The sequence below is a fragment of the Labeo rohita genome, chromosome 25 (genome assembly GCF_022985175.1).
Source record: "Labeo rohita strain BAU-BD-2019 chromosome 25, IGBB_LRoh.1.0, whole genome shotgun sequence".
NCBI classification, from domain to species: domain Eukaryota; kingdom Metazoa; phylum Chordata; class Actinopteri; order Cypriniformes; family Cyprinidae; genus Labeo; species Labeo rohita.
This window is the reverse complement of record NC_066893.1, coordinates 14,185,332-14,208,613: the sequence shown is the minus strand read 5'-3', so window position 1 is coordinate 14,208,613 and position 23,282 is coordinate 14,185,332. Positions and strand designations below refer to the sequence as shown.

Here is a 23,282-nt window from a genome sequence, read left to right as displayed (position 1 = left end):
AACAAAAAGGGAATGATGGGAAGTTCGGATCATTTTACCGACTCGGACCTTTGAGTCTCGTTCAGCGAAATGAACAAATCTTTTTCGAGTCATTTCGTTCATTTTAGCAAAATATAATTAAAATGTAACGTGTTACTTCCCTAACACATCTACTGTTTACACAAATGTTGATCACACTACAAACAAGACAAAACTATAATTCTATAAGAAACAGAAAAGATTCACTCATTGTTTACCTGGGTCGTTAGTCTATGATTTGCTCACCTCACTTCTTATTTGACAAGTTTTTGGGTTTGAGTTGTTCGTTCATCACGTGACATCCCAATAAGATGAACGAATGACTCGAAAAACCCGAAGACTCAAAACAGGTGAACTAATTCCATCACAGAACCTAATAGGATGTTGCGTATGCGCAACTGAACAAATCACTCCCCGAGACGACTCGTTCTTCCCAAGTCACATTAAAGATTCGTTCAAAATGAACGAATCGTTTAAGAACGACCCATCACTAATTCGTAGCATCGTGAACGCGCATCCCAGAGCCTGTGCTACACAAGCTTTTGTGCTTCAAAAATATACAAATTTTTATTTTTTTTCGAATAAAATGGCCGGTCGTTTCACTACATAAGAACCTTCTTCCATCGTTTAGAGCCCTTTGAAGCTGCATTTAAACTGCATTTTGGAAGTTCAAAATCAGGGCATCAATGAAGTTCATTATATGAAGAAAAATCCTGAAATGCTTTCCTCAAAAACCATAATTTCTTTACAACTGAAGACAGAAAGACATGAACATCTTGGATGACAAGGGGGGGAGTAAATTATCTGTAAATTGTTGTTCTGGAAGTGGACTTCTCCTTTAATTTTATGAAGCTACAAGATGTCTTTTCATTTTAAATAACGCATATTTTGAGCTCACTTAAAAGAGAAATATTTCCTTTTGTTCTTAATAAGGCATCCAGAACACAAAAACTGCATGAAACGCAGGCTATTCTTTCAAATGATTTAAGATGGTCCCGCAGCTGTCAGCCTGTAAATTCTTCTTTATATACAGTGGGGGTCGGGACAATATTCTTTTCCTAATTTGTGAAGCACAAGAGGTTTATTGTTTTTCCCTCTCACTTTTATTAGGGAGCATTGTGGTGGAATACATCCTGTCTTCTGTCAGCTTTTTTCTCAATCACACTGACTACGGCTGTGTAACCCGAGTCTAGCTGTCATCTGTTACGCTGAGGTTCGATCAACGATGGCGGAAACAGAAACGCGGTCGGTAGCTCAGGTTTCTTGCGGGCTGCATTCACCGTCTAGCTGCTGACAGGCCCAAAATGAAAGAAAAGCGGACACTGATCTCGATTTCTCGAGGACACTGTGAATCCTGCCATCGGTTGCATTTGGGTTCCTTTTGCAATCAAGCTCTGCTGGCCAAATGAAGGAGTGTTAAGAACCAAGGCAAATTGTGGATGGATGAAATCTCAAGAGCGTTCTTAAATATCTACTTCTGAGATCTCTGCTAAATCTGGGGATCAGCCGATCTCGCCTTTCCCACCAACATGAAAAGCATTTTTACAGGCTGCGGCTTGTCGCTGGCGATTGGCACTGTCCACGGTGCAGGAGCGAACCTGAGAGGGGTTTTATTTGTTTAGCGTTATGGCATCTTCTTGGCCAAGATTTCTTGATGTTTTGAACCAAGGGTCATGTTCAAGTTTTCCTTTGTCCTAGACTTGCCTATAGGAAGTGAGGGGTGTTAACAGGTCTCTAACATGCTCCAGACACCACAGTGGGGTTTCTAGCAAGAACAACACCTGTTTTTGGGATTCAAAGGGGGTCATTTTCATGCCAGATTCTTCTTGATGCAAACCAAAATCTGGTTTTCTCATCTCAGCTTGTTCTTACAGACACCTTACTCCGTTTTGCCTCATAACATCCAAAGTCCTGAACGTTCCCATTCCTTCTATATCTTTAAAAGTTCACTTCGAAAGGAACCACCAAAGACGGAGCTGAAACACCTATGAGAGAATTTCCCATCCAAATCCTGCAATAAAACATCACTTCAACTCCAATGAGAATATCTATTCCCCAAATGCCAATTTGAAATGTTTTCGGTGTCTCCCATCATCCTTTGGCTGCTTTCTTTAGCAGCTGTTATCCAACCCCCCCTTAAACCCTTTGAGATACTCGATCCATTCTAAACAATTAAACGTTGTGTTTGTCGAGGAGCACACAAAGCCAAACTGCTTTACAAGTATTTGACTAGTCTCAGCGGATGAGTCCTCAGATCTCTAAATATGCAAAGAGTTGCTAGTCAAATATACAAGATGTGCATTCATTTGCGTAGACTTTTTCAGTGCGCTGGCTTAGAAGCTGTATTTTTGTTTTCCATCTGGGATATTGCTCAACGGAGAGTATGAGCGAAGGGAGCATGTTGACAGGGAAGATATTGCCATATTTAGTGAACAGTGAGTAATTACGATCAGTTTCTGTTTAAAATGCTGTTTATCTTCATACATTCTCTTTAAATTTATTTCAGGGAATCTGAAGATACAAGCTCCCACGTCATGGCCTTAGTTGCCTTTTTGGCGAAATATCAATGACTTTATGAGATTAGAAATATTTACTGTGACCTAAACTACTCTGAAGCGACATTTGTGTGAAGTCAGAATGACTTGAAGTTGTTTCTAGACTCTTGAGTGTTGTTAATCTGCCAAGTGCGCAGAGGGAGACCCAGGTTTGCTGGATGGAAGTCTTGGAGCAGCGCGATTCAGATGCCTTATGTTCATAAATAATGGCATCGAACTATTTGAATGTGTCTTTTGCTCTGGGGGTTATGCTTTATGGAACGTTCACTCGAGGACAGCTAATTAAACAGTGGTGACGTGAAAATGACAGGCGTGCTGTAAAATGGGCAGTTGTGGTCTTATAATGTGGAATGAAAATGCTGTGTGGCAAGACCTGGCAGGGCCGGAGCCACAGCTGGCATGTGAACTCTTCGAGTTGTAACTCATGCATAATTGCACTGAGTCAGATCTTCAATCTTACAAAGGCCTCTTGTCCACTGGCCTTAAAGGTTGTGATGGATGCTATGCAAGATGATGGGTCTCACATCTGGTTTGAAAAGGTTAAATACACCGTTACAACAGAAAGGATATATGTAAGAGAGCCGTTTCCTCTGAGGAGGCAAGGGAGGCAGTGTCTCCTCAAAGTATTGGCCAGTATTATAAAACATAACATTAAAAAGTGTATAAATCACGCATTTTTCTAAAGAGACACTGTCCGACAGCACAACCAGCGGGTGAAGTTACAGCATCTCTCAGAGTCCATTGAGTTTTAACAGACCGCCTAAAGCGTGCGGTTACTTTGGTGGGGGGTAATTGAGAATGAATGGGGGAAAGTCACTTAAGAGGAGGCAATGCCTCCATCGCGATATGATTTGATGTGACTGGTTATGCCCAGCTGTGACTGGTTTATGTGATAAATCCCGCCTCTTGTGCTTGTGTGCGTCCCGCATTCATGAATCAGTGTAAATGAATAATATAATGGCGTTAATGGAAAACTAATTTAAAAAAAATTATGTAAACAACTTACACATTTAAATATAACCACTTTGTTACATCAAAATAAGACCTGAAGTGGCATGAAAACATGATCTGTGGGAGTTTTTAGTGAGTAAATTTCCGTGTCTGTGACCAATATTTAAAGAGCTTTGATGACTGATGATCTGAAAAATAGTTAATAGTTAACTGTTAAAAAGAATAGCTGAATGAAAGTTCACAAATAATATATATTGTTTAAATTGTTACTGCCTTAAGTTATTATTTTGGAATAAATCTAAAATGCTTAAAACACTAACTTCAAACTTGGTTCTGATAAATAGAATATTGATTGCATTGTTAATGTAAAAATATAAAACAAAAAGTTTTTTTTTTCCCTGATAGTGTAACCCTAGTAAAAAAGTAATAGATTTAAAATGCATTTATTTCATACTAAGTATAGTTCAAGGTAATAAACATATTTACTGACATATCGCTCTAGACTTATTGATATAAAAATTGTAATAAACTTTATTTGGAGTACTACTTTTGCACAATGCACTTTTCTTAATATTAAGCCTAAATTATGTTTTAATGTCATTATTGATGAGGATTGTATGATCTTTAAATAATACTGATTGTTAAATGCTAAATATTTAAAGTGTACCTGAAGTATACTTGCAATAGTTCCACTTAGCACAATCAAAAATACTTAAGTATATCTTTAGTTGGACTTCAGCACTACATCCACACAATTATAGTGCATTAAGTGCAAAATTAGTTGTACCAGTACCAGTTTAGTATACTAAGAGTACAGTTGCAAGGTATTTTTATTAAATGCATAATATGTAAATGTATTTGTAGTATACTTAGCATAAAATAAATGTATTTTAAATACATTTTACTATATTTATTTTTCACTAGAGAAGATATTTTTATTTCAGATAAATGGTGTTCTTTTGAACTTTTCTGAAGAGTTTTGAACAATGTATTACAGTTTCAACTAAAATCGTAAGCTGCACAAATGTTTTTAACATTCATAATAATAAGTTTCATTAACAGCAAATCAGCATATTAGAACAGTTTCTAAAGAATCATGTGACTCTGAAGACTGAAGTAATGATCCTGAAAATTCAGCACTGGCAACACAAAAATAAATTATATTTTAAAACATACTGAAAGAGAAAAGAGCTATTTTAAATTGTAAACATATTTTAGAGTATTACTGTTTTCACTGTATTTTTGATCAAATAAATGCAGTGAGCAAAAGAGACTTCAAAATCTTACTGACCCCAAACTCTTAAATAGTAGTGAATGACTTTGTATAATGCTATTTATTTATATAAGGCTTTAAGGTATTCAAAATCATTATGAAAACGTGAAAATATCAGAATTATTTGAAACATGTTCATGTACTTTGGCAGAGATCCATCTAATGTAAATGGTTAACATTTGCTGTTTTGATGTTTTTTATAAAGCTTCTGAAAACTGAACTTGTGACCTCTGAGAAAACTTGGCCTGTGGTTAAACAGCGAAGCCTTGTATAAATCTCACATATGAAGACGTTGTGCTCCTAAACAAACAAAAGATAAAGCGATTTGGCCACACAAAAGAATCTAACATGCCTCAGCACTGACTTGGCACGACTCTAATGACAGAGATGGCTAATATTTGTGTTTATCTTTTTCTGTGCCTAGACCTGCAGTCATGATGAGGATAAGCGAAATATCCTTTGTATCACACCCTCCCTGAAAGGCCTCAGCGTTCAGCCTCCAGTTGCCACAAAAATGACCTTCGTGTTAGACGGTTTCTCCACCGATCAGTACGACCTACTGTATGTTGAAGACCCCAAGTTCGAGGAGTTTCAGAAGCCCACAGTTACACCGAGAGGCAACAAGAACATTCTGGAGATTAAGGTGAGACTGATGCTCTCGGACAAACATGCATACGCAGAGTAATTCATATTGCCCATTGAGTTGAAAGGAAACAACACTGAAACAAAACAGGAAGTTTAGTTTGTTTCCCATCATGCACATCCATCTTTCACATTGTTCTTGTCCCCTGAAGGTTACAGCCTCTGACACATTGATGGTGAGATCCTTTGCCCTGGTGAGGGTAGGCTGGTGAAAAAACCCAGCATTTTGAACAATGAAATATAAGAGTAGACTTTTTTTTCCGAAAACTGCCACTCAATAGTCAAACGCAGCTGTTGTGAAGGGGAGGGGTGAGAGGGGTCGCGTGAGATTCTGCTTTTTCTTCCCATGCGAGACCTCAGCATCAAATCCCTCTGTACCCCTCTCGGGACGCAGATACACACACACCGAGACACACTAAGCGTTGTGTACCGCTCTGTCTCATTTAAAGCCACTATATATTCAATAATGGGCACAACAGCAGGCTCAGTTTAGCTTAATTGTCATTAAACCGCCCTATCAGTCAGATCATGCACTTTCATTCCCATGCAGTCTGTTTGTTTAGATTTTGCAGCTTGATACTTAAGGACTTCTTTAGTGAAATAAAATTGCACTTGGCAGCACTGCTGACGCTCAAGGGGTTTATCAAAATGTCAGATTGTGAGTGTTACTGCTGCCAGTGGAGAGTTTGCCTGGAAGTTTGCTCTTGATGTGGTCATTTTTAAGTAGGTTTTTCTTTTATTATTTTAATTTTACAATATCATATTATTTAACATTAATATAAAAGAGTTTATTTATTCATTTATTATTTATTATATTTCACACACAAACACACACATATATGTATGTATATGTTATATAATATATATATATATATATTTATATATAAGTTGATTATATAAATTTTAAATTCAGATTATTTTAAAAATTGTGTATATGTATATATACATATATATATTTATTCTATTTTTTTCTGTATATATATATATATATATATATATATGCATTTTTTATAATAAGAATTATATACAAATATATATGAATGAATGTGAATATATGTATGAATGAATGTGAATAAAAAAAGTTGATAGTTAATTAATTTTATAAATTCATATTACACACACAAATACACACACACACATATGTATGTATATGTTATATTATAAAAATTTTCTTTGCCTGGAAATTATATTTGATATATATATATATATATATATATATATATATAATTTATATATAAGAAATTTATATTTATAATATAAATTATACATTTATTTATTTATTTATAATAATTTATCATTTTAAAATATTTATAAAATATAATTTTAAAATATATATACATATATTCATATTATTTAAAATATAAATTATGTATATAAATATGTATACTTTTTAACCTTGAGAAAAGCTTGAGAATAAAAAGTTGATTAATTATAAATTATAAATTCATATTATTTGAAAAAATTATGTATATGTATATATACATATATTCATTCTATTTTTAGCGTAAGAATTTAAATTAAAAGTTGATTAATTGTGTAAATTCATATTACTAAAAATGTGTGTATTAATAAATAAATATACACAATTTAATAATATAAATAATTAATATAAATATATATGAATGAATATGAATAAGGAAATAAAAGTTGATTAATTATATAAATTCATATATATATATATATATATATATATATATATATATATTCAATTGTAGCATAAGAATTGAAATGACCTTCACATTTCAGATTTACTGTGGGACCCCATTCAATCCCATGTAGATGGACCAGTAGTTACTATCATTTTTTTCTGGAGATTATCATTGCTTTTTAAACATGTGCCTTAATGTTTCATGGCCACTTTATATATCACAATTTTGGCGGTTACTGATTATCTAAAACAACCACCACATTTTTAAGTAGTGATCATTTGCTTTTTGTGAATGGCTGTGATCTCCTCAGGGAGCCTGGTCTTAAGTGTAAGTGTATGTGCGTCTGTTCGCATTGGATCCCAGGCTGGCCGGTGCTGTATGGTAACAGGTGCAGTAGTGGAGTGTGTCCAATCTGTAAAGCCCAGGCTGTCATGTGAGGAATGCGATCGCTGTCTTTATTGCCTTCTGCTCTGCTCCGTACACCAGAGCTGGCTGGGTTTAAAGGGGTAGACGCTGCGCAATCTATACGCCCCATATACACGCTCAATCATGGGAAGTGTTTTTTTGTTTTTTTTTTCAGCTAACCTTTCTGTTTCTCTCATTTCCCCCTGCAGGTCCCCCCTGTCAATCAGGAGGCGGTTAAAAATGGTGAGGTGCTGAGAGTTTCAAACCGGACCTGTGAGAGCGTCACTTTGGTGGGCAACACGCTCGAATGCACCGTACCCATGGAGCTCCAGTCGGCCGCCAAAGAGCTGGAGGTGGAGGTACAAGACTCTTTTACTCTCTCCTCCACTTCAGACCACTCCAGTCCAGACCGGCCTCCATAAGAGCCACTCGTCAGTCAGCCAGCTCTGCCCTGCTTGTTCCAGCAAACAGGAGCTATTTCTGATCTTAGCAAAGGCCTCTGGGTTGCCAGATCATGATAGTTTCCTGATCGCATATCCCTCTTGGAAATGAGGATTAGTTTAATTTCCTCGAAGGTGTTCATATTGTAATTTTTATATATCAGGCTTTGCCTGATAAGATGCCTTCCTTGTATTTCCTTTCTAGTCACCATTAGCTCAACAAGAACATTAAAAACATTTCTGTCCCCATTCTGGCCCCAGACAGTCTGATATGATTGGTCCAGAGATCTAGGAAACGTTGGCCTCAGCATAAAGTGCTTATCTGTCGGGCAGAGACGGACAGGGTGCATGTGACACGACGCTCTAATCTGACCTCATCACAATACGGTGCGCTAAAACTCATCTCAGCCCAAACTCAATAATACTGCGCCACATAAGAGAGGCGCTCTATCTCTGATCCAATTTCCCCTCCTGCCTGCAGTGGATGTGTGTGTTTAATTTCGCCATGCTGCTTTATGACCAGTGAAGCCCTCTCTCTGAGCGTAAACGCTCCCTGAGGATGTTTCTAGATGGATTGTTGTGATGTAGGAGGTTCAAATGTAAACACTTCGCCGCATATGAAATCTGAAGCAAATGTGCAGCAGATGTGATGGCATGGAGATTCCCTTTGCATATGTGTGCTTGTCTTTATCTGTGATAATATTTTCTTCTAATATTTGGCTACAATTTTGCCAATTAATCAGACAGATGCTAAAAAATCTACTAAAAATACTTATTTTGTATAATTTGTATAATATTTTTGAATAATTAGATGCTATATGGTCACTGATATGTACTGAAAACGAATTATTTAAAATATTTATCTTTATGACATGGCTTAAAATCCTCCCAAAATCATTATATAAAATATAAATAATTAATATAGTAGCACAAGTAGGTGCTGATATCTATCTGGGGCTGCAGCGGTTCCTCGATTCTATTAGAGTATTCGATTTTGAAAAAATCATTGATTGCATTTTGCCCGTGTCCAGCGAAAATACTGGAAATTGAGCATTACACATATTAAACCCTTTCAAAGATCATAATAAAGCATAATGCTATTAAGAATTCACAATCGCTACAATTCAATTAAATATATGCGATGCAGGTTTAATATATGCTCTTTAATTATTTACATGCGTGTAAGTTATGTACGTGTGTGTCAGAGTGGCTTCGTTCATAGTAAATGCTACTCCACAAACTGTTATCATTAATGTGTGGAGCGTCTCAAACTCCATCTCTGCATGTTGTTGTGAGTTTGTGCTTATTATAACATTCAATCGGGGAACGCAACATGCCCTATTTCATCAGATTTGCAATGTAAATCATTTATAAACCTACGCAAACACAGGAAAATACATCATTATCTTTGTCAATATGCTAACTGCTCATCGCGATTTCAAAATAAAAGTTTAAACCTTCACTTTGAGTTCACATGTTTTGATGTCCACATTTTCAAGAAATTACAGTGGCTGTAAATTTTCTATTATGAAGAAATGGCCAAATATTAAAGATTAAGTGGACATTTTAATTAAATGTTGAGTCAACATTAAACACGGATTAGATCACGCAGTAAAGTGTAAAAACAGTCGTCAGACCATTGGCGCCATCTGCAGGCATTTGTTATAATGCATAATGTATATTAGTTCTATTGTTTATAATACATTATGCATTTTAACAGTTTTTTCTATAAGTCCATATGATTTCTGGCTTTAATACTGTATTTTAACTACTTATTATTGCCTCATTGCTATTATATATGTATTTTAAGTCATTTTAAAGACTGTTGTTCACTTAGGTCTATTTTTATTACTACAAAAAATTAATTAAAATTAAAGGACTAGTTCATTTCCAGAACAAAAATGTACAGGTAATTTGCTCAACCCTTTGTCATCCAAGATATTCATGTCTTTTTTTCTTCAGGCGTAAAGAAATTGTGTTTCTTGAGGAAAACATTTTAGGATTTCTCTCCATATAATGGACTTCAGTGGTGCCCCCAAGTTTGAATTACAAAATGCGGTTTAAATGCAGCTTCAAAGAGCTCTAAACGATCCCAGCTGATGAAGAAGGGTCTTATCTTGTGAAACGTTTGATCATTTTCGAACTTTTTAACCTCAAATGCTCGTCTTGTCTCGTCTCTGCAGTGCACATGTGTAGTCTGTGTAATCTGGGTCAGTACAATACGTCCTACATTGCTGTTTTACCTTTTTTTTAAGGTCGTTTGATCTTCTTTGCATTTTCACTTTGTAAACAATGGGTCGGTACTTCTGCAGCAAAGTAGGACAATTTTGAAGTTGGGGAAGAAAACGAGTTTTCGACATACTGTAACTGTATTCACACACAGACTTAGACAAGGCGAGCGTTTGAGGTTAAAAAGTATATAAATTGTCGAATTGTTTTGAAAATGACAGTTTGTTTTGCTAGATAAAACACATTCTTCCTCGGCTGGTATCGTTGGATTTTGCATTTTGTAAGTTCAAATTCGGGGCACCATAGATGTCCACTATATGGAGAGAAAGCCTGAAATGTTTTCCTGAAGAAACGTAATTTCTTATTGACTGAAAAAAAGAAAGACAAACATCTTGGATGACAAAGGGTTGAGTACATTATCTGTAAATTTTTGTTCTGGAAATGAACTACTCTTTTAAAAATTAAAAAATTAATTATAATTATCCAATTACTTGATTAATCATCCGAATAATCAAGAGATTAGTGACAGCTCCAATCTGGGCTCTCATTTTTACTGGAAATAACTTGAAGTAATTTGTGTGTCCATTGTAGTGGAAGCAGGCCACATCATCTGTGATCCTAGGTCGTGTGGTGTTGGCTCAAGACCAGGACTACAGGATACTGATCACAGGAGGAGTGTGTGTATCCATCCTTCTACTGCTTCTTATCGCAGTCTTTGTTTGGATCAAAAGGAAGAAGCACATTGATGGTATGTGACTTTGCGTTTTCATATTCTTGTGCAGCCTTATATATGTGTGTTTTATATAAGCTGTCTTTAATTCCCCGGCGGCTTTTCAAGTTAAACTTGTGACGCTTTGCATAGGCTAACTGAAGAGCATTTACATAAAAATTAAAAAAAAGGAACTGGAAATTGATTCAGCAGTTTAGATGTCTGCCACTGTTTTCGAAAAAAGAAATTCTAAACATAAAAAGTAGATGGCCAAATTTTGTGCATGAATCTTAACAAAAAGTAGTGAGGTTTATGACATCTAGTAAGAACTGATTTGTCATTTAAAGAGACAGTTCACCCAAAAATGAAAATTCTGTCGTTAATTACTCACCCTCATGTCGTTCCAAACCCGTAAGACCTTCGTTCATCTTCAGAACACAAATTAAGATATTTTTGATGAAATCCGAAAGCTAACTTATTTAGTCTTAGAAGTAGACAACAACTGGACAACAAAAAATACAGATTAAGTTCTGTTTTTGCAGTAATAGTATAGCTTGCTTTAGTTCAGAGGTCACTGTAGTGTTTGAGGCTGTTCTCATTTCCAATTTGATGGACATTGATGGTTATTTGAATTGAATTTGAATGGAATAAGAGCATTAGATAAAGAAAGAGAGCGGTTTCTGGGTTGTTTGTGGGAGTTGACACTGCTGAAGTCCATGGTGGAGCGATCTGTCCCTTTTTTCTCTCACCTGTCCTTGGTCTCTCTCTCACCCTCTGTTTCTTTCTGGTTGTAGATTTAGCTAAGGCTATGGTTTGGTATGACGGCCGGGCTCACATTCCGCACTTGGACATGTTGGCAAACGCGAGGAGTGTCAGTCCGACTAATGAAATGGTCTCTCACGAGTCGGTGGACTATAGAACCACTTTGCTTGAGGGTATGTTCTCACGCTTCGCTGCCTCTCGCTCAAAACACACCGCTGGTGGAGGTTTGCCTTCTCTGCTGATCTCAGACCAGCTTTATTGTTTTTCTCCTTACGGCTCTGGATTGGGAAGACTGGTCTTAGATCATTGCTTTCCAGTTCTTCAGACACATAGCTTTCTGACCTTTCCCCTCTCTCTGAAGACATTGCATGCTCTCTTGCTTTGCCTCTGCCTCCTTTTTTTCGTCTGAAAAGATGAAAAAAATACCCTTCTCATCTCTATAGGGTTTAGAATTTCCTCAGCTCTTTGTAGTTGGTGTAATGACTCTGCCTCCCAGACTTTCCCTGCTTTGTTCAGGTGACCCCAGGCCTCAGAGAACAAGTCATTGACTTTTGACCTCTCGACCCTATTGCTTTGCAGACCAAAACTTGCCCCTGTCTCAGACAGAGTCCTGCCGGCCTCATCTCTACGCCCATGCCCATGTGGATCTGTCCCCTATGCTCGGCCCGATGGAAGGGGACCTGGCGTCTCCACTGTTGCCCTCTAGTGCGCCCATAGATCTAGGCAGCCTCCATCCGGAGCTGCTGAAGGAAGTGCAGCACGTGGTCATCGCCCGGGAAGATCTGCTCCTACATGTGAATGAGATCATTGGGAGAGGTGAGGGGACACAAAAATCTGGTTTTGTAATTTTATTTTTTTTTATAATTTATAATTGATTTTATAATCTTTTGCTTACTAAGGCTTCATTTATTTGATCAAAAATTTAGTAAAACTATAATACTGTGAAATATTATTACAATTTAAAATTTTAATATATTTTCAAATGTAATTTATTCCTTTGATGCAAAGCTGAATTTTCAGCATCATTACTCCAGTCTGTCACATGATCCTTCAGAAATCATTCTAATATGCTGATTTGGTGCTCATATTTTATTTGGAATAATTTATTTTTAAAAAATTAGAGATGCACAGAAATTTCGGCAGCCGGAAATGGCATTTGCGATTTTCGGCCAAAAATATGAGCCGGAAATATATGATGTGCCACCCTGCCCGGCAGTGTTCAGCGCTCAGGCATATAATTCGTCAAAACAAAACAGTTGTATCTGATTCTGTTACATAAAACTGAATGCAAATAATATAGTGATATTTAATATTAATATATTTTCTGTCCAATTTTATTGTTACTTTTAATAAAAGTGTGGTTATTTTATTGGCTTGAATTTTTAAAAATTCAGTATAATTAAAATTAGCATTAAAAAGTTTAATTAAAAAGTATTACAAAATTATTTTTATATTGTTTACTAAATAAAGAAATATATAATTATTAGAAAGCATTTTTGGTTTCGATCCAGTATTTTCATTTTGGTGCATCCCTAAAACAATTATTCATAAAATGACTTTATAAACACATGACACATAAATACCATTATTAATGCAAACTTTTATTTTCTAAAATTCATATTTTAAGGGGCCTAATTAAAAAATGTTAGTGTGATACAAATGTCCTGAAAAAAGTTAAAATTAAATTCCCTTGCTTGGACACACACATTTTTTTAAAATATTTTTTTTAAAGAAGTCGTCTTTTATTTTCGTTGTTTTCTATCTGAATATATTTTAAAATGTAATTTATTCCTGTGATTTCAAAGCTGAATTTTTAGCATCATTACTTCAGTCACATGATCCTTCAGAAATCATTCTAATATTCTGATTTGCTGCTCAAACACATTTATTATAATTATTTCTTTTTTTTAGGTTTCTTTGATGAACAGAGAGTTCAGAAGAAAAGCATTTATCTGAAATAGAAATCTTTTGTAATAGTATACATGTCTTTATCATAAATTTTGATCAATTTAGAGCATCCTTGCTAAAAATAAGTATTAATTTCTATAATTTCTTAAAAAAATAAAATAATAATAATAATAAATGTTTCTTGAACAGCAAATCAGCATATTAGAATGATTTCTGAAGGATCATGTGACACTAAAGACTGGACTAATGATGCTAAAAATTTAGCTTTGGTCACAGGAATAAATTACATTTTACAATCTCAGTTTTTAAAAAAACACATTTTAAACTAGATAGTTTTAAACATTTTTCCTTTATCTTGGACACTCTTATTTGTCACTGACCCAACAATCTAGTCTCTTTGTATTGTTACTGTAACTTGCACACATATTTGGCAACGAAGATTTGCCAAAAAGCTGCATTTACAAGAAACCCAATATCTCAAATGAGGGATTTAACAGAGGGAATCGGTTTCAGACGTGGTTAAAGTTAACAGGTTAAACGGTGACAATCAGCCCGGCAGGTTGGACATTTGAACGTTAAATTGCCGTCTTCTCATTGTACTACCGAAGTGGGGGTGTAAACGTGTGTATCAGATTCACTGTAGAGCTCAGGTGAAAACCACTCTCCGGTCCTCCCCAAACCCCTGCACAATACTCCTAAAACCCATCACCCCTGTGGGAAAACCAAGCCCTGTGTGTGTGTGTGTGTGTATGTCTGTGTTTGTGCATGTGACACAAAGCGATTTATAGAGCGAGAGGAGGAGGTTGTGCGTGTATGTGAGCATGTTGGGGTGCTCGGGGTGGCATGTGTGGTGATTTGTTCCCGTGTTAAATTCCAGTCTCATTGTTGGGCCGTCTCAGGGCTCCGTGCCGGTAATCTGACTCTGCTGCCATCTGGGAAGATGTGATAGCGGAGCTGGAGAGAGATTACAGCACTCCACGCTCTATTATTTCAACACAACACCCCACTCTCTCTTGCCCTCTATTCTCCATGCCCTCATTAGAGAGAATACCCTGCCCAGACACTTGTAATTGGTTAATCTTTCAGTTATACACCACGCTGTACTCCAGACACCCTGTTTGAGTTTACATTTCACAGTATTCTCACAATTATTCTTGTATGTGTCTGTTTTGCAGTCTCACTATTATTATAGCTCATACTTAGAGTCAGAGTTTTAAATAAAGCACTATAATACTTCTTTCTGAACAGTGGTCAATTAAACTATAGCAGTTTCAATAATAATGTATACCACCGTTTCAAAAGAAATGTTGGTAACACTTTAGTTTAGGGACTAGTTCTCACTATTAACTAGCTGCTTATTAGAATGCATATTACTAGCATATTGGCCGTTTGTTAGTACTTATAAAGCACATATTCTGCATGCTCATAATTTATATCCATAATCCTACCCAGTGCCTACACTTAACAACTAACTACTTATAAGCAGTAATTAGGAGTTTACTGAGTCAAAAGTCATAGTTAATAGTTTGACCTTAAAATGAGGTGGAACTGAAATGTTTTTGAAAGAAGCCTCTAATGCTTACCAAGAAATCATTCTAGTATAATTTGCTGATCAATAATCATTTATTATCAATGTTGAAATGATGCTAAAATATTTTTGTGGAAATCATAGTTTATTGTTTAGGATTCTTTTATGAATGGAAAGTAAAAAAAAAAAAGCATCATTCATGTTAAACAGAAATATATTATAAATACCTGTACTGTCTTTGATCAATATAATATCATTTGAACGGTGACATATATTTAGCAATGCAAGTTAGAGTCTGGCTTGCAACGTTTCCAGATCCTATTCTGCATGTTCATGTCCTCTCTGTACTGGCTTCTTATAATTGCGAGTTATAAAGTTAAAATTGCTAGATATAAACTTGCAAATCTGACTATTTTTTCAAAATTGCATGATATAAACTCATAATTCTTACAATATATCAGTCTTTTTCCTCCTCAAAACTGGACTTTATAACTCGCAATTGCAAGTTTATACCTCACAAGTCAGAATTGATATAAACTTGCACTTACAAGAAAAAAGTCATTTTTATCTTGAAATTCTGGCTTAACAACTCGTAATTGTGAGTTTATATCATGCAATTCTGAGAAAAAAGTCAGAACTGCAAGTTTATATCACAATTATGAAGAAAGTCAGAATTGCGAGGAAAAAGTTAGAATTGTGAGATATATACTTGCTGTTGCAAGTAATTTTGAGTTTATATCACACAATTCTGACTTTATAACTTACAATTGTGAGAAAAAAGTCAAGTTTTTATTTCACAATTCTGACTTTATAGCTCATAATTGCAAATTTATGTCACGCAATTCTGAGAAAAAAGAATTGTGAGGAAAAAGTTAAAATTGTGAGATATAAACTTGCTGTTGCAAGGAAAAAAAGTTGTTTTTATTTTGGAATTCTGGCTTTATAACTCGGAATTGTGAGTTTATATCACACAATTCTGACTTTATAACTCGCAATTGCAAGTTTGTATCTCACAATTATAAAGAAAGTCAGAACTGCGAGAAAAAACGTCAAGTTTTTATTTCACAGTTCTGACTTTAAAGTTCGTAATTCTGAAAAAAGGTCAAAATTGCAAGTTTATATCTTAACTATTACAAAGAAAGTCAGAATTGTGAGAAAAAAGTAATATTTGTTTTGCAATTCTGACTATATAACTAGTAATTGCGAGTTTATATCACAATTATAAAGGAAGTCAGAATTGTGAGATAAAAAGTTGCAATGACCTTTTTAAAAAAAAATTATTCAGTGGAAAAACTGGGCTTCCATACCTTTATCAATAAAAGGTCCAAAAACGAAATAAAAAAGCAAATGTACAGTGGATAATGGCACTGAATTGAACTTCATACATATGTCACTTTATGTGAAAAAAAAAAATCATACTCTGTGAGACGAGGAGACGCAGCGAGAGAAAGTTTGAGAGCAACAGATCAAGTGTAGTCCCACCACCAATATATTCACACTCCATTGTTCTTGCTTTTGGACTCAATATGCACCTGCTATGCCCACACTCCACTCTGGCATAAAGCGCCTTGATAGATTGATGTGCTAATAATCTCTGCATCTTTTCCTGTCTTTGTGTGCACCAGGGCACTTTGGCTGCGTGTTCCACGGAACCCTGCTCGAACCAGATGGCCAGAAGCAGCACTGCGCCGTCAAGTCCTTAAACCGTGAGTTTGACAACATGAGTGTTGAGGTGGTACAAATGCTAAAATCTGACAGGATGAAGCACATTCAGTCATATTCATGAAGGTTTTAGGCACTCTGTAGTTCTGTAACACTGCTATAATGTGGTGTTGAGTGGCCATAACAGCCTAAAAATCATTAAAACTCTTAAATCCTGCAGAAAAAGATGTTAAAATACCTACATAATTATTCCATCCGTAAGTTATGAATGCATTCTGAATACAGTTTGACATCTCTTTACTGAGATATGACGTATGACTATTGAGGCTGTTTTAATAGGGTCTTGTGATGAAGATGATGATGATGAATGCAGCCATACCGAAGCCATATCGTATTAGAGATGCCTCTAATCACGTCACGTCACTGAGAGCTTTTAGATTTATGACCCGAGCTTTGTTTTTCAGTCTCAGTTTTTAACAGGAACCATTGCTTAACTAGACTCTCAGTGTTTAATGTTTTATATCATATTTTTACTTTTAATTTTAGTTTTTGTTGTGCATTTCAGAGTTGTTATTAATATTTTAAATTCGTTTTTATTTTTATATTTTCCATTTTCACTTTAATTTTAATAAAATTAGTTGTTGTTTTTGTAATTTTAATTTTATTTGTGTTGTTTTTGGCTTTTAAAAATGCTTATATAGTTTTTATGCATTTCATTTCAGATTTAGGTCAAGGTATTTTAGTAAATCAAGGCAAAATAAATAAAAAAATTGTTTTTGTGGTTTGAGTTAACTACAACAACCCTGATGCATTCGTATATTAATCACAACAAGGAATCAAAATTGTTATGAATAAATAATGAAGAATTGACTACTTTAGGGCTGTTGCCAGATCAGTTTTGGCCTTTTGAGGATCCTAAGCCTCTCTGACAGCAGTCAGTGTAGCGTGGGACACTTCATCGCTCAGGATCAGTCTACTGTAAGACATGTACACACAGGCCTTTTCTTTTTTGTCTACCCATAAGCCTCTCTTTCTCTTAGTGAAAGGCTAAACATCTGTTTAATCTCCTCAAAATGTGAAAGCTCCACCAACAAGATTAAGGAGGCGCAGCTAAAATGGCAGCACCAACAAAATCTCAGAACTCGGCTAGTAACAGTGCGGTCGTGTCACAGCAGATTAAGTCTCTGCTCCGAAACCTCCCGGGTGAAATATCAGGCCGTGTGTGATAAAACACTCGATAGTGTTGGGGATAATTTATAAGTCGTGGTGAATGGTTCACTGACAATTTGGCAGGTTTATTGCCAACTCAGAAAACGTATAGCAGGATAGATTTTAAAAGAGTCGTTTTGCATGTGTAAATCTTGAAATCTAGGCTGGGGGTGATACCAAAAACCACTGTGGTGATCTTTGAACTTCTAAAACTGTTCTTGTGCATTTATGTGGCAGGAATCACCGATATAGAAGAGGTGTCCCAGTTCCTGAAGGAGGGCATCATCATGAAAGACTTCAGCCATCCTAATGTGCTCTCTTTGCTGGGAATCTGCTTGCCCAGCGAGGGCTCTCCTCTCGTCGTGTTGCCGTACATGAAGCACGGAGATCTACGCAACTTCATCAGAGATGAAACTCACGTATGTGGTGGCGGCATCTGAATATCTTTCAGCACAACTTCAGTGTCAGACTGTAGCTTCATGGCTAATAAAAACGATAAAAATGAAGTTAAACAGGTGGTGAAGTGCTTTGTTGTTTTTCTCGTTATTGTTTTTAAATGGAGTGCTTGTTTTCATTCCCACAGAACCCCACAGTGAAGGACCTGATGGGTTTCGGACTGCAGGTGGCTAAAGGAATGGAATATCTCGCCAGCAAGAAGTTTGTACACAGAGACCTCGCGGCCAGAAACTGCATGTGAGTTTTTCAACAAATCGCCCAACAGTGTTTTGAAGTATCGTGCAGTATGTAATTTAATGTGTTTAGGGGCATTTGAATTACATTAGGGTGTTAATATTCATTTGTTTGTAACATCCCTCTCAGGCTGGATGAGAGCTACACCGTAAAAGTGGCTGATTTTGGCCTGGCCAGAGATGTGTATGATAAAGAATACTACAGTGTGCACAACAAGCACGGGGTCAAGCTGCCCGTCAAATGGATGGCGTTAGAAAGCCTACAGACGCACAAGTTCACCACCAAGTCTGATGTGGTGAGTATCTCAATCATAATCTCAATGGCGTACTTAAAGGGAGAGATCATCCAAAAATGAAAATTCTGTCATGAATTACTCCTCCCCATGTCGTTCCAAACCTTCGTTCATCTTCAGAACACAAATTAGGATATTTTTGATGAGGTAGTACGGACGTCATTAATACAGTCCATGTGACATCAATTTCTTTGCGCACAAAAGTATTCTCGTAGAAAAAGCCTAACATATCATCAGCATAAAAATGAAATCTAACACCATGTTTTCTGATGATATCTCCCAAGGGTAACATATAAAGCGTGAAAAGTAACGGCCCTAGTACTGAGCCTTGAGGTACACCATACTGCACTTGTGATTGATATGATACCTCTTCATTCACTGCTACAAATTGAAGGCAGTTAGATAAGTATGATTTGAACCATGCCAGTGCAATCCAGTCTATTCAAAAGAATGTTGTGGTCGATAGTACTGAACACAGCGCTAAGATCCAGTAGCACTAATAGAGAGATACAACCACAATCGGATGATAAGAGCAGGTCATTTGTAACTCTAATGCGAGCAGTCTCAGTACTGTAATACAGTCTAAATCCTGACTGGAAATCGTCACAGATATCATTTTTCTCTAAGAAGGAACATAGTAGTGAGGATACTACCATTTCTAATATCTTTAATAGAAAAGGGAGACTCGAAATCGATCTGTAATTAACTAGATCCTGGTCAAGTTGTGTTTTTTTAATGAGAGGCTTAATAACAGCCAGTTTGAAGGTTTTGGAGACATATCCTAATGACAATGACAAAATAATAATAGTCGGAAGAGGATCTATGACTTCTGGAAGCACCTCTCTTAGCAGCTTAGATGGAATAGGGTCTAACATACATGTTGTTGGTTTAGATGATTTAACAAGTTTATACAATTCTTTCTTTCCTATAGTAGAGAATGAGTGGAATTGTTCCTCGGGGGATCTAGAACGCACTCTCTGATGCGATACTGTGGTTGACGGCTGCATGGACACAATTTTATCTCTAGTAGTATCGATCTTGGAAATAAAGTAGTTCATAAATTCATCACTGTTGTGCAGATTTTGCAGTTTTTGAGGCTCTTCTGTAGGATAGGGTACTTTCCTGCCATGCAATACGACATACCTCTAGTTTTGTTTTCCTCCAGCTGCGCTCCATTTTCCAGCTGCTCTTAGAATTAAAGTTTATAACACGCAATTGCGAGTTATTAAGTCAGAATTGTGAGACATGATCTTGCAATTCTGAGAACATATCAGTCTTTTTTCCCCCTCAAAATTGGACTTTATAACTTCCAATTGCAAGTTATATCTCACAGTTTTGAGGAAAAGTCAGAATTGCAAGATATAAACTCACAATTGTGAGAAAAAAGTCAGAAATTGCAAGATACAAACTCACATTTGCAAAAAATAAGAGTTTTGGTCTTGCAATTCTGACTTTATTTCTCGCAGTTGTGACTTTGTATCACGCAGTTGTGACTTTATAACTCCCAGTTGTGAGTTTATATCATGCAATTCTGATTTTTTGAACTCGCAATTGCGAGTTTACATCACACTTCTGAGAAAGAAAAGTCAAAATGTTATGCTGTAAGATGTTTAAATGACCAAATTGAATATTTTTGGGCTTTATAAGCAGTTTAAATGATCAAATAATATTTTGGGGTATCAAAAGTATGCTTGAATGTTCAAATCAAACTCAAATGGCCATCATATGCATTAAATCAAATGGTCTAATTCCAGTTCTGATGGCAATATGTCAAAAGCTAACCAGTCTTTGAACAAATTGTGGACCCTGGGTCACTTTGGCAATATTTTTGCTGAATCTTTCTCTATCACACTGACTCATGCATGCACACACATGTCAGGCTCAAGGTGTGTCGTGACTCACGTCCTGTTTTCTAACCTACCTGCGTTTCAAATAAAATAGATGACTAGACGTGGCCACTTCTGGGGAAAATCTTTTCCCAACATTTCCCAAATACTGACCTGACTGTTCCCTGGAATGGATTTATGAGTTCAGCTTTCCTGTGCTTAGTTTCCCTTTTTGTTGGCCTCCAACAAATGACAGTGTTGGAGCCACCCAAATGTTTTGATAGGTGCACACTTGCCGTCCTCATAACACATTGTTTTGAATCTGATCTTCACGCAGTGGTCGTTCGGCGTGTTGCTGTGGGAACTCATGACCCGAGGCGCCCCGCCTTACTCCGATGTGAACTCCTTCGACATCACTATCTTCCTTCTGCAAGGACGAAGACTGTTACAGCCAGAGTTCTGCCCGGACGCACTGTAAGTGCACAAACACACACCCACATGACACACACTTGGTCCTTCATTATGTCCACTGTACGGCACTCCAAAGGGGGAGTGCGTCAACATGAGCGTAAAACAGAGAGCTATTGTTAACCACCCGCAGATTCAGTCAAGCAGTAGTAGTTCATCAAAACTCTTGGCCAACTCAGCTCTGCATGACTACCTGAGTTCGGCACACATCGACTCCCCACCCTGCCTGTATGAAATGAGTCAACCCCCAAACATTCTTCACATGCTGCCGTCTAATATCCAGCCGTGGCTCTGAATAGAGATATGTGGGTCATCACTCCCTTCCCTCATGGACGGCACAAAGAGCCAGTCCTCCCAGGTCTTCGTGCCTCTGCTCAGCAGACTATTGCAGGACAAACAATGGAAAGTCGTTCTGAAATGCAATGAAAGTTTGCACCGAAGGTTATAAATTTCAAGGCAAAGGTGTCTTGAAGTGCCAAAGCAAACAGCTGGGATGGAAACTGGAGAAGTAGGATGACTTACACTACACTTGTGATTCTTAGCTCAGATTGAATCAGAATTAACTGACAAATAAATAGAAGTTTTTAAAACTACAATACTGTTCTAATGTGTGAGGTCAGTAAAAAGAAGAAATAAATACTTTTATTCAGTAAGGAAGCATTAAATTGATCAAAAGTGAATAGTAAATACTTTATTGTTGTTACAAAATTAAAAAAAAAAGTTTGAAGCAGCACAACTGTTTTCATTGTTACCAAATCAGCATATTAGAATGATTTCTGAAGGATCATGTGACACTGAAAACTAAATGGATGCTGAAAATTCAGCTTTGCATCACAGAAATAAATTACTTTTTAAAATATATTACAGAAGAAAAATGGTACTTCAAATTGCAATAATTAATATTTTGCTGTTTTTTATATTACTGTTTTTATTATATTTTTGTTCCAATAAATGTAGCCGATGTGAGTAAAAGAGACTTCTTTTAAAAATATTAAAGGGACAGTTCACCTAAAAATGAAAGTTCTAATTACTCACCCTCATGTCGTTCCAAATCCGTAAGACCTTCATTCATCTTCAGAACACAAATTAAGATATTTCTGATGAAATCTGAGAGCGTTCTGACCCTGACAGCAACACAACTAACACATTCAAGACCCAGAAAGGTAGTAAAAACAACATTAAAATAGTCCATGTGACATCAGTGGTTCAGCCTTAATTTTATAAATAATTTTTGTGCACACAGAAAACAAAAATAACAAGTTTGTTCAACAATTTTTATTCTTCTCCGATTCAGTCTCTGACACCATTCACGAGAGTACCATGACGCATTACGTCGTTTTCTTTGCGCACAAAAAGTATTCTCATAGCTTCATAAAATTACAGTTGAACATGCGCAAAAAGACAATACGAACAGGGTTGCCAACTTTTCACAACAAAAGATTATGTGTTTAATTATCACCACTGAAATTATGTGCAAGTATTATGAAAAAATAAAGAAATGACAGATATGACAGAACAGAGCACAGTTTTAAAAACTTTTATGATACGAGCACTCATTTTGCTAGTACAGTTGAGGTCAAAAGTTTACATCTTCCTTTCAGAATAATATTTATAATAATTGATAGTAATAATTGAATTTAGAAAAATGACCTTGTTCAAAAGTTTACATCCCCTTGATTCTTAATACTGTGTTGTTACCTGAATGACCCACAGCTGTATTTTTTAGTAGTGATAGTTGTTCATGAGTCCCTTGTTTGTCATGAACAGTTAAACTGCCCACTGTTCTTCAGAAAAATCCTTCAGAAAAGGTCCCACAAATTCTTTGGTTTTTCAGCATTTTTGTGTATTTGAACCCTTTCCAACAATGACTGTATGATTTTGAGATCCATCTTTTCACACTGAGGACAACTGAGGGACTCATATGCAACTATTACAGAAGGTTCAAACACTCACTGATGCTCCAGTAGGAAATATGAAGCATTAAGCATTAGCACAAAAATGCTGGAAAACCAAAGAATTTGTGGGACCTGAAGGATTTTTCTGAAGAACAGCAGGCAGTTCAACTG

General features: G+C 36.2%; 1 protein-coding gene across 2 annotated transcripts in view; it reads left to right on the top strand.

The window, feature by feature from the left end:
- The window catches only part of met (MET proto-oncogene, receptor tyrosine kinase), a 65,546-nt gene that overhangs the window by 39,934 nt on the left and 2,330 nt on the right, over positions 1-23,282 (top strand). Inside the window, exons 11-20 of one of the 2 annotated variants that reach the window (XM_051100368.1) lie at positions 5,222-5,440; positions 7,703-7,852; positions 10,754-10,910; positions 11,666-11,806; positions 12,213-12,449; positions 16,695-16,775; positions 18,178-18,359; positions 18,524-18,633; positions 18,760-18,925; positions 21,086-21,222. In XM_051100368.1, the coding sequence (XP_050956325.1) occupies positions 5,222-5,440; positions 7,703-7,852; positions 10,754-10,910; positions 11,666-11,806; positions 12,213-12,449; positions 16,695-16,775; positions 18,178-18,359; positions 18,524-18,633; positions 18,760-18,925; positions 21,086-21,222 (1,580 nt within the window). The remainder of the gene's footprint in view (positions 1-5,221; positions 5,441-7,702; positions 7,853-10,753; positions 10,911-11,665; positions 11,807-12,212; positions 12,450-16,694; positions 16,776-18,177; positions 18,360-18,523; positions 18,634-18,759; positions 18,926-21,085; positions 21,223-23,282) is intronic. The other variant, XM_051100369.1, reaches the window with a different exon arrangement.